Source organism: Nothobranchius furzeri, chromosome 14 (assembly GCF_043380555.1).
Source record: "Nothobranchius furzeri strain GRZ-AD chromosome 14, NfurGRZ-RIMD1, whole genome shotgun sequence".
Taxonomy (NCBI): Eukaryota; Metazoa; Chordata; class Actinopteri; order Cyprinodontiformes; family Nothobranchiidae; genus Nothobranchius; species Nothobranchius furzeri.
In genome coordinates this window covers 54704182-54716471 of record NC_091754.1, presented here as the reverse complement: position 1 = coordinate 54716471, position 12290 = coordinate 54704182, and the positions used below count along the sequence as shown (strand labels likewise).

The window sequence follows — 12290 nt, the reverse complement described above, 5'->3', positions numbered from 1 at the left end:
TTGAGATTATCAAGAGATTCTAGAGAGTAGTGTGCTGGCCAGTTTCAGAAAGCTTGGTCTCAGTCACAGGTCATGGGTATTGCAACAGGACAATGACCCAAAACACACAGCTAGAACACCCTAGAACGGCTATGTACTATTCTAAAGTGGCCTTCTATGAGTCCTGACCTCATTCCTATTGAGCATCTTTGGAAGGAGCTGAAACATGCCGTCTGGAAAAGGCACCCTTCAAACCTGAAACAACTGGAGCAGTTTGCTCATGAGGAGCAGGCCAAAATACCTGCGGAGAGGTGCAGAAGTCTTATTGACAGTTACAGGAATCGTTTGATAGCAGTGTAGCCTCAAAAGGTTGTGCAAAAAAAAAATATTACATTAGGGATTTCATGAGTTTATTTTTTTTAACTCATTCACTGCCATTGACGACTAAAGTCGTCATTTTAAATCCAACCGTTCACTGCCAATGACGACTTGCATTTTTTTTACTGTTTGGGCATCGGAACGAGCCCCCGCGCTGAGAGAACAAACATCTAAGCTCTGAAGCCGATCTTCATCCGCATACGTCACACGTCACGTGATGTCACGGCTGCCAGGATCAGGAAGCAGAACATCCATGTGTTAGGAGATCGTTTTGGGCCGTTCCTGTAAAAAAAAAGTGAGACGCGGACCGGAAAAGCTTCTGCCGATCACAATTCAACAATGGATTATGAAAGAAAGGATAATGCTCGAAACGCGCGGATTCTTCCTGATGTAAGAGGTGAGTCTCCACTTTGTTTTGGCGTCAACATCATCCTAGCGTGCAACGTTCTGTGACTCTTAAAAAACAGTAAAAACGGTGAGAAACGCTGGCAGCGAAGGGCTTTAGCGATCAGGAAACGGCTGGCAGCGAATGAGTTAATAATTCCATTGAAGCATAGTTGAAATGCAATGTCTGACTTTCATTGGTCAAATTTAATACATATTTTTATTTATTGTTTTAGTCACATCGAGAGGAGCCAGTTGAGGTGGCTAGGAGATCTGGCTAAGATGCCTCCTGGTGAGGTTTTCTGGGCACGTCCAACTGGGCGGAGGCCTAAAGGGAGACCCAGGACACATTGGAGGGACTATTGGGCCATTCCCATCTGTACCGGGTCGGGCCGGGTAGCGTAGGTTGTTTACATATCTGGGTGGCCTGGTATTTTTCCGGGCCAACCAAGGCTCATTCTCAGCCCTCTTCTCGAGGGGGTCTGCTTCAGGCCGACCAGGGCCAACACACCCACTGCTGACAGCAAATTCACACCTTCCATTAGAGCAAGCCTCTGATTGGTGGGTAGAATCAGCCCACATGGGCTTAAGGCAAGGATGTGTGGAATCAACCGGGCCAGGCTGGGGCTGACTGGGGCTACCCGGCCCGGCCGACCCGGTACAGATGGGAATGGCCCATATGTCTCTCACCTGGCCAGGGAACACCTTGGGATTCTCCCAGAAAAGCTGGCCCAAGTGGCTGGGGAGAGGGAACTCTGAGCCTCTCGACTTCGGCTGCTGCCCCCATGACCTGACTCCAGATATGCGGAAGAACATGGATGGATAGATTTAGTCAGATTCAAGTTATTTCTGTGAACATTTTGGGTTTCTCCTCTGTTTACCGTAGGTTCCAACAAATTTGTCCACATCTGTATAACACTTTTAAGCTTGAGAGGCTAATGAGCCTATGTTGCTACAGCGCCTTTATCTTCTATGGCTCTTCTTGAGCTTACGATGCATTAACATTCCCTGCATGGTTCTCTGTGAATTTAGATAGGAGTAGTTGTTATGGTTACATAAGGTAACAAAGTTCTGAGTGACAGATTGGCTGAATACTACATCAGTTGAGCAGCAAATGCCAAAAAAAATTTGCTAGATTATTGCAACACCATCCATGTTGGACGTAATGTTCTATTTCTTTGTGTTTAAATATTTAGGTGTTTTGAAGTCTTCCTGATGAACTTGAATGCAACCCGTGTTCTGTTGGCTTGTGGAGCCGTCAGTCAGTTTGTTGTTACGATAATGGAGGCGAGTGTAAATTGGAACTGTGCAGGGAGGAAGTGAAAGAGTACGAAGAGGCTGGAACGATAGGGTTATTTTTTTCAGCATTTGTTGTCTTTTGTTATATGACTAGACGCAATCTTCTAGCACTACCTTTGTGATTGACAGGCCTGTCATGATCGACGTGTTGAGCACCCTTGCCGTAAAGCAATGAAATCACAACAAATTCTAATAATAGGAAGATAACATTCCAGAGTACAACTAAAACTAGTGTAGTACAAAATAAATACGTTTAAAAAAAGTGTCCAGTTGGTGAAAAGTGAAGTCCTGGTTGTCGGAGGACAAACAGCTCAGCATGTGGCTTTGTGAAGGATGAGGTAATTAAGATAATGGAGGGAACTCGTCGTTGCCACACCCTTTCTAAAGAAGGCACTATGGGTGGGTCGCCATTTCAATGACCAAAAATCAGCTGTGCCACCCTGTCCCCGAACATCTTAGAGTCACAGTTTGTTTTGTCAAAATGGACCTGTCCATTAAGGCCATCGCTGTTGCCTTGTAGGGGTTCTAGTCTATGCATGGCCATTAGGGTCAAACTTTCACAGGCCTTCCTATCGTCACCCCAAAAAAGGCATGACCTTGAATTTGATCAGCTCATTTCCTCCACTACTTAAGACCTCAAATCACCGTCTGTATCCTAAATGTTGCGCTGTCTTGATGGGACCTCGGAGATTACGGCCCAAGGGGACTAGAGGTAGAGGTAGCTGACCCAGTAGACAATGTTAAACAGCAAGAAGGAGGTGGGGAAGAACACCCGGGAGTAGGAATCCAGCTCTCGGATGTTGACGTGAATCCGTCCTTTCCTCCAACCGCCCTCTTTGCACTCTTCAAAGCAGCAGAAGAAGCTCTTGCAGTCTTTGCCGTCCAAGCACTCGTACAGGCAGTTGTCGTCATAGTCATGCCAGAGCAAAGAGTTGCCCATCGGCATCACGGATCGAGGGGTGCGACTCATGCTCAAGGACGAGTAGGCCTGCAACAGAAACCAGAACACCATGAGTGATCTAAGACCATTCCTGTTTGGACAAGAATGGTGATAATCTGATCACAACCAATCAGCCTGAGTGGTAAATGTCAAGTTTTTGAGCATTTGTTGACTTTTCTCAGCTGTAAGTGACATTTTACGCTCTTCACTGCTATTTCATGAGTATATCTGATGTTTAATAAAACACTATTACAACAATGAAAGGAACTCATTGCTGTTGCAAGAGAAATGATATATATATATATTTTTTTACAAATATGATTTTTGAATGATTAGCATTCATTAGATTTATAAAGTCAGATGCACTTTTTCTGGAATTCAATAGAAAATTTCAATCTTTTGAAAAGTGATTATGAAACAATACAGTTATGCCCTTTAAAGCCACACTGCTACGTTTCCATATTTTTAAATCATTTCCTTGAACCAGTATGTGCTAAAATGACCCTTTACAGAGTTAATGAAATGTCACTCACACCCCCACCACCCTCTGTGGCCAGAACACCGCATTTGCAACTTCAGAGTGCCGGTCCGGTCTATTAGAGTGAGAGAAAAAATGGAGCTGTCATACCTGGCGCTGCAGTCTGCTTTCAGCATGTTTTAGATCCTGGACATGGCTGATTTGTGTTATTTAGTGATGAATCACTAAGCTAATGAAGCTAAAGAAGGCTGGGGAGACATTTCAGCTGTTAGCTTAAGGCGTTAAAAAGACAAATGCACAGCAAGTAGATAGGTTTTGCCTTTGGTTTCACTTAATGAACACTAGGGGGTGCTAAAAGCAAGCAAAGCTGCCACGTGTGCCTTAACAAGTAAGTAAACAACTTTGGTGGAGCAAATTTGAGCCCCTATCTCACACTGAAACCGAACTAGATCTACTTACTGAAAACTGAATATTAAATGAGTCAAACTGGTATTGGGGACAAAAAAAACTTGATATCCCTTTTACTTTTCGCACTTTTTATAAATCCATTTTGCAGTTTGACACAGGAAACTGGTAGTCACAGCTAGTAAATCTTAACTCAAACTTGAGTTGTTTCAGAAGAGAGAAATTTGCTCTGTCAGCTCAACCCAACCATATACATTTCCGTCTAAACATGTGTGCATTGCACTCCGTTCATATTCCTACAGAGGAAATACTTGCTGGAAACATTTACTGCTTAATGGGGGTAACGTTTCAAACTCTCTATGGAGGAGCTGTGGACGAGGGTGTGTGAGCGGGCAGCCTACAGGAGGCATACTGATGGCCATGAGGGGGAGATGTGAGGCTACCCCCCCACCTACACCCACACACACACTCTCACACACATAGCTGAACAGACAAGCTGAGTGAAAATACAGCCGAGAGGCTGAAATGCAGAGGTGCGGGCTGAATGTGACATGGCTTAATTGTTCAGCCAGAGCTGACAGTCTCTTTAGCCCTGAGACACATTGAGCAGAACCCCTTCACACAAGGAGAAAATAATGAATAGGGAGGGGATCTGGAGGGAGCGAGAGATGACAGCAGCAGTGGCTGACTCAGTTTTAGTGGATCTGCGCCGCCGCCATTAAGACACTCACGGCAGGTGCAGCCTTGAACACCTACACACAACATCGAGCTCTGGCACGGGGGCAATGGCTAGAGAGGAAATGTTTTTAACTGCACACGTGTGCTCAGAAAGGCACATCAGACTCCAGTGCTGGAAATGCTTCCTGACTGGAGATCATCTGGTTTACATCGATCAGTCTGAGGGATGATGTTTGAAAATATCTGGGTGTTGTAATACTTTAGGGGGAACCAGAAGTTGTTGGCTGGAGCTGACTTTAAGCTAACTGGTCCTTTGTTGTTTTGCTTTGCCATTATTGGTAGACCATCTAATTAATGGCCTCCTGAGGTTTTGATTCATCTTTTTTTTATTTTTGTTCCTCATTTCAGACGGTGATGTCTGTCAGTCTCCTTTGAAGTTGTTCCAAAGGTGTTCGAATGAAGGCAACTGGACATCTTCAGTTTCTTGAAGACATTTCGCTTCTTATCCGAGGAGCTTTGTCAATTCACAAAAAAAGAAACTTGACAAAGCTCCTTGGATGAGAAGCGAAACATCTTCAAGAAACCAACAAAGTTCAGTAGGCTTCATTCGAACCCCTTTGGATAGGGCTGGGCGGTATGGCCTAAAATCAATATCACGATATATTAAGGATTTCGCCTCAATAACGATAAATGGACGACAACTACAGGTATGCACAGATACAAAAGTGCCCACTAGATGGGGCTGTCACATGTATTACGTTGAGTCACATTTTTACGTGACTCAAGGTGGTACAGCTTCTTAAAGGGACATGAATGTTGCCAACCTACACATCTTTTCATTTTTTATTATCAGATTTATTGACAAAAGAATAATTATCCCAATAAGAGTCAAATTTTGATGAGGATACATTTTTTATTTATTGCCCAGCCCTACCTTTGGATTACCATGACCTGGATGACTGACGACCTTCACCGGCATATTTGAAGTAGTTTTTGTGTTTTGGGACATTTTGGCCGCGTCCCAATTCTGGAGCTGCATCCTTCTTACAAAACCTTTCCAGATTCAAAGGCTCGTCCAAATGTGACCCAAAGTTATTCTTTTCCCTGAACTTATAGGACAGGTCTAGTGTATACTTTGTACGTCGCCCAAACCCTAGAGACATCGAGCAGCATCTTACCATCCTCTGCATCCTGGGAGGGGGTCTGCGCATTATGTAGGAGTAGTAGTTGAGCATGGCATACTCGATCATGGCAGCAACGACGAACAGGAAGCAGACAGTGACAAACAGGTCCATGGCGGTCACATAAGACACTCTGGGAAGAGAGTTTCTGGCCACTGTGCTCAGGGTGGTCATGGTCAGCACCGTGGTGATACCTGGGAAAGGAGGACGGGAGTTTAGAGAAGTCCTCAGTAGGGAAACCCATGTGAACATCTGATTATGTAATGGAGATGGATTTTTATTCATCACTATTAATTATGCATTCTGTGGGTATTCTGGGCAGATGTCCCCATTCTTGCATCAGTCTTGACTTCTAATAAGCCGCAACTTAATTTCCTCTTTTATTCTTTACTTGAAATTTCAAGTGAAAAATTAGTAAAAGATGACATCAACTATGTGCCTGTATCCGGTAGAGACCCTTATAACCCTTACTCAGTAACTATGGCAGTAAACTGAAACAAAAATATTTATTTTGTCTCTTTTTTATTGAAGAAAATCGTTTTTCTGAAGTTCTTTAAGTTTGAGACGTTCTGCATGGTGTTTGTACACAGCTTATTTAACTGTCACAGATAAATGTCCTCTAGTTTTACTTCATACAGCTCTTAAAGAAACGATCTTCACATGGCAAACCTGACTAATCACTGAAGTTAAACGTCCAGAGAGAGTTTACATTTCTTAGAAGTGATGTGACATTTTTTATCATTTTATAATTTTAGAAATGCTGTTTAATTTGGTTACATTTGAATCCGATTGAAGGTAACGTTGCAGTCTTAAGACCGGAGATTTTGTTGGTGGGACATCGGAGCTGACTGAAGGCTGCAATCCATTCTGGTCTTGGTTCTTAGACCAGGCTGTTTAGGAAGTTCTGTCAGAACAACTAACTAACAAAAACACTTCAAAATGCATGTCGCATTAAGGTTCATTTGTGCAATCCGGTGTCCTTAAGGTCAGAACAACATCACACTATTACTGTTGGTCGTTTAACGGTGCAAATCTTCAACACCAGATCCTATTAATCTGAGCCTCGTGTACTTTAAGATCTTAAGTCTCTGAGACGAACGTATTCCTCCATGTGATTCAGCCCGACTTGGCCCTGAGTGGATTCAGCTGGTACCTGCTGTCTGTAAGATGTTCCCTTCTCTGCTTGTCAACTCGGGAATTGCCTGGTTTCTCTCTTTGGTTTGACAGCCATCTGGTTTTTGAATCTGTCAGTCATGGCTCCTAGACGTTTTACCCGACAGCGTGAACCAGAGATGAGACTCTTCATGAATGTTCCCAGATATCTAACCTAAGCTACACAGTCTGTCAGTGATGATGACGATACAAGCGTTATTGCCTCCCCTCAGGTCTAACAATAGAAGTAGGTTCAAAGATCTCAAACAGCAACACGTCATGTTCAGTTTTAAAGCATCAAATTAGCCAGGCAAAACCTATTAGCCATTAGCCTCAGCAGGTCTACCATTGGCATGTAGATTTTTGTCTTACCAATCTACATTTGCTGGACAGGCCTTAACGCTAGAGCTGCGACAGAGAAAAATTACAAAGCTGGCATTGCTTGTTTGAAATGGCACTGAGATCAATTTTGGCAATTTAGACTTGAACTTTTCTTGGATACATGAGCAGAGAGAGGTACTTAAGTGTTTTTTAATTAATTTTTTTTACAAAGGACATATTTGCTTTTTCGACTTTCTATGACGAGCCCTTTTTAGAAGACACACCATACTGGTAAATCAGCATAATACTGCTGCCACGGTGTGTTTTATGAACGCGCCTTGGCGGCATGTCGATGCAGGACTTTTGAGGCATATGTGGTCATCTGCTTGGTAGTAATATTGCCACAACGCCTGACCTGTGAATGCATATTACGGCTTGGCGCGACAAAGGGAGCATGCGGACAACACCATTTTATATGCATGCAGTTCTTCCTTGAACACAGCTTTGTCTCCCTGGCAGCACAACTTTAATTGTCTTCAACCTTCATCTTGATTTAAACACAAGTAAAACAAAGTTCATGATCTTCAACCGAAAATGACCGCAATCAACTTTCCACCCTATCATGTGTGCTAAACAGATAAGCTGATGTTTATTTTTTTAAACTACCTTCAGTTTCTTTAAAAATATTGACTTCCATACTTTAAGCCACGCCTTCTGGTTGGTTGTAGTTTGCAGCCCATGCCACTAGAGGGCACTCACGCCTGCACACTGGGCCTTTAACTGCTACAATCTCATGTAAGCTAAATTGTGTGCTAATAGCTGTAATAAAACAAGCGTACATTATGAAATTAAGTGAGTAATTATTCATAACTATTATAATCAGAGATAACCCATAATTGCATCACAGTGATGCTTCTAAAGAGACTGTGTGTTAACCGTGGTTAAATGAAATCCCTTCCGTCAGAAAGCGACGACAGTAATGCCAGATGAGGGCACTGATATTTACTGCTATGACACACACATCGTTCTTATAAGCTCAACATGCTTCCCCCTCATCCTCCCATCTTCCTATTTGTGCCACGTCTCAGCCCACCTCTGCCTCCCTCTCTCACTCCATTTCTCCTCTTGTTCTCTTTCATCTCCTTCCCCTTCATGTCTTTCATAGCGCTGTGTGCCACTGTTTTCGCCTGTGGTTTCCATAGAGACGAGTTGCTCCTTTCTATTTCCAGCTACCTCTCCTCGTCTAGTGCTCGTCTAGACTTTCTCTGTTTTTTTTCTTGACTCATTACGTTAAGTACAAGGCCAGGTATATGAACAGCCCTCTGCTTCTTGCAATTTAGACTTTTGTCTCAAGTTGAACATCAGTTTACCTGAAAGACAGCTACATCTTAGTTTTTTTTAAATATTTTGACTTTACATCAACCTGATGTTTTGTTTACTTAAAAAAATAAAGTTCGTGAATCGTTTTAGCTTCAACTGGTTCATTCTTAAAAGGAAAATTGCTATTTGATGCATAGCAACAGTGATTTCCTGTCTGAAACGGTCACATCTACTGTCAGAACAAGACTGATCAAGTAGCTCCAGCACATATGCCTTCACTGTGCGAATATGCTGCAGACAGTGCAAAAGGAACAAGACCGTGTGATGACATCAACAAGAACAGATTTGAGGAACCATCCCTCAGAGAAAAATCACTGTTTCATACAACGAATGGTGAATGGAAGGTAAAAAACCGACAGTAAGTTGTAAACAGGTCCTACGCAAATACGACCGATTTCTGAATGTCAGACGTTGACCTTTGTTTTGTGTCCAAGTCTCCGTTCGCTGGATCAGCTTGTGCATGGGCGATCTATAAATAGTGTGGTGGAGAACCAGTTAGGGGGTTTGAACTTCAATGCATCTATTCTCAAAAAAGTTTGAACCTTGGTATCTTTTTTAGCTGTTTTTAAGACCATTTATTTTTGTAAACTTTGAGACGTTTTTATTTGATGTGGCAGACCTTGAAGCAGTTCCTCTCCAGCTGCAGGCAGAGACCCACTCTGCACACCTCACACTGCCATGGGGTGCTTCTCTTGCACACCGTGCACTGCTATACCAAAAATTTTTGTTTAAGCAAAAATAATTATTTATAGTAAAACAACACATTCTCACTCCCAGCGCATCAAAAACAAACGCTTGGTCAGCCACCCTCCACGTCAGACCCCAGACGCCAAAAGTGCCCTTTTTCGTTACTTATGTGCGAAAAGGGTTTTTTCCCTTCTGTTACTGCAGACCCCAATGCAGCGTAAAACTGACGCGATGAGATATCTGCTGATGCGGCACCGAACCAGCTCGTTTAACCGCACCTAAACCTTAACGTTGCACTACCTTCCCCTCACCCTCATCCTAACCTTAACCCTCTTGCTACCTAAAACGTTACTCTCACTGTGATCAAGCGTTTGTTTCCCCTGCATTCTGACTCTGACAGTCAGAGTCTGACTGTCAATTTTCATATTTGCCACCCAAGTGGAACGTTAGAACATACCATCTGGCGAGGGGGAGGTTACAAATACCCTCTACTTTTAACCTCCACCGTGGTAGTTGAAACCTCCCCCTCGCATTTGCTCGGTCCAAACTCGACCAATGACGAGGCGGCTCCCGCCGTTAACTTCATAGAGCCGGCTTTTAGAGCAATCGACACATCACTAACGTGTTCGCTAGCAAGATTGTTAAGGTTAGGATAGGGGTGAGGGGAAGGTTAAATAAGAGGATAAGGTTAAATAAGAGGATAAGGTTAAGGCGAGGTACAATGAGCTGGTTTGGTGCCGCATCAGCGGAGATCCCATCGCGTCAGTGTAACGCTGCATTGGGATCTGCAGTCAAATAAGGGAAAACCCCTTTTCGCACATACGTAAAGAAAAAGGGCACTTTTGGCCTCAGGGGTCTGACGTGGAGGGTGGCTGACCAAGTGTTTGTTTTTGACGCGCTGGGAGTGAGAATGTGTTGTGTAAAAAGATAAATAATGCTGGAATGAAGCTGAATCTTACAATTAGCAAGTAGTTGAGGGTTGTTCAACTAAAAAAATAAAAAAGACTGAACAAACATTCATACCCTGGCTTACTGGAGATCTGTCCTTCGTGGTCCCTGTTTTCAGATATAAACCTTCTGGGACACCTAATAGATCGTGTTGATTTTCTTTTCGGCATTTCCATAATTTCATGCCGGCTTTTTATGCTAACTAGCTTCCCCGTTGTGCTCCCTTTCAATCAGGCTGTATGGCAGGATTTCCATAACTCTGATTGCTTCATGCTATAGATCACTGGAAAGCTGCTTTTATGTACCTTTAGGAACCGTTGGATTTTTTAAAATCTGATCAGCCATTCGAACGTTATAAAACAGCATTTTGGATGACAAACTCAGCATGTCTCTGAATCTGTATTGTGATTTGTTGCGCTCAAGACAGGGAATTCCGGTGGCTACTGTAATGTATTGTAAATGCACGGAAAGCCCCATTTTTAATCTTTTCAGCACTTTTGGAACTTTACAGATCTTGAACGGTTCAGGAATTATGGCAATGAGAAGTGCACATGTCCAATCCCTTCGGTGGCGACAGGTTGGTAATAAGAATATTGTGGCATTAACAGATGGGCACCGGTGGTCAGGACTAGGGGGCCCCCCAACACAAGGGGGCCCCAGGCGGCCGCCGACCTATGCCTAATGGTAAAACCGCCACTGCTCATAAGACTGCATGGCTTACACAGGAGTGTTGCCTCTATTTTAAGTTATCAAGATGTGAAACAGAAGAGATAAGACATGCAGCATTGTGAAAAGGTATTTACCCTTCTTTAGATTAGCCTTAATTTAACTCATTCACTGCCAATGACGACTATAGTCGTCATTTGCATTTTTTTACTGTGTGGGCATCGGAACGAGCCCCCGCACCAAGAGGACAAACATGTCAGCTCTGAAGCCGATCTTCATCCGCACATGTCACATGACCAGGAAGCAGAACATCCATGTGTTAGATCGTTTTGGGCCGTTCCTGTAAAAAAAAGTGAGGCGCGAACCAGAAAAGCGTCTGCCGATGACAATTCGACAACGGATTATGAAAGAACAGATAACGCTCGAAACACGCGGATTCTTCCTGATGTCAGAGGTGAGTCTCCGCTTTGTTTTGGTTGTTTTGGCGTCAACATCATCCTAGCGCGCAACGTTCTGTGACTCTTAAAAAACAGTAAAAATGGTGAGAAAAGCTGGCAGCGAATGAGTTAAACAGTGGAGGTTTTTCTAGCAAGTTTAAGGTCAAAGGTCAGATCATCTACTTAAGGATGTTTTGCTAATACAGAATTCATGGTTCCAACAATTAAAGCAAGTGGTCCAGGTACTGAGCAGCACCAGAACATCCTTTTTTCTATGTACCTCCATCTGCATTAGGCCCCCAAAAATGCCAAAGTAGTTTCACACAAGCCACCACCATCTTTGTTATTCCACTCTGCATCATCCCCGCCCACCACACCAATAGAGCGTCGTCATTGGCATAACCCAAAACTGCTCAGGCCAATGGTAGACTGGCTCAGACTCCTATGAAGCATAGCTAGACCAAAATGCCGAGCTAAATCAATTTTCTTCAGCTATTGTCTGTCTAGCCCTCAGGCTTCATTAGGGACATTTTTGCCCATATGGGCAGTTTTTTGCTCTTCTTTTGGACGCCATGTCATTATTGTTTGTGCAAATGGTACAAAATTTTGTCTCAACCTCTCTCTGGACAAATTTTAAAATTCAATGAGGAATTCTGAAAATAGACCAAGGGAACACAATGAAAGGAAAACCCTATACACTTGATTCTTTAGAGGACAAAAACATCCCACTGACTTCCATTTATAAATCAGGTGAAAAGCATTGTTTTACAAATTATAGACCAGTGTCGGTACTCTGCCAGTTTTCTAAAATACTGGAAAAACTATTTCTAAAAAGACTTGATAACTTTGTGGAAAAGCATGATCTGTTGGCAAATTGCCATTATGGGTTTAGAAATAACAGATCAACAGTTTTGGCATTGATGGATTTAATGGAAGAAATAACTGAATGTATGGATAACAAGAAGTATGCACTTGGA

At 43.1% G+C, this 12290-nt stretch overlaps 1 protein-coding gene across 1 annotated transcript in view; it reads right to left on the bottom strand.

Moving 5' to 3' along the window:
- Window positions 1-1408: 1408 nt before the first annotated feature.
- The window catches only part of LOC107396560 (gamma-aminobutyric acid receptor subunit gamma-3), a 179384-nt gene continuing 168502 nt past the window's right edge, over window positions 1409-12290 (bottom strand). The window contains exons 9-10 of the mRNA XM_070544193.1: window positions 5720-5916; window positions 1409-3028 (exon numbers count right to left, since the gene is read on the bottom strand). Coding sequence (XP_070400294.1) covers window positions 2747-3028; window positions 5720-5916 — 479 coding nt within the window. The 3' untranslated portion in view covers window positions 1409-2746. The remainder of the gene's footprint in view (window positions 3029-5719; window positions 5917-12290) is intronic.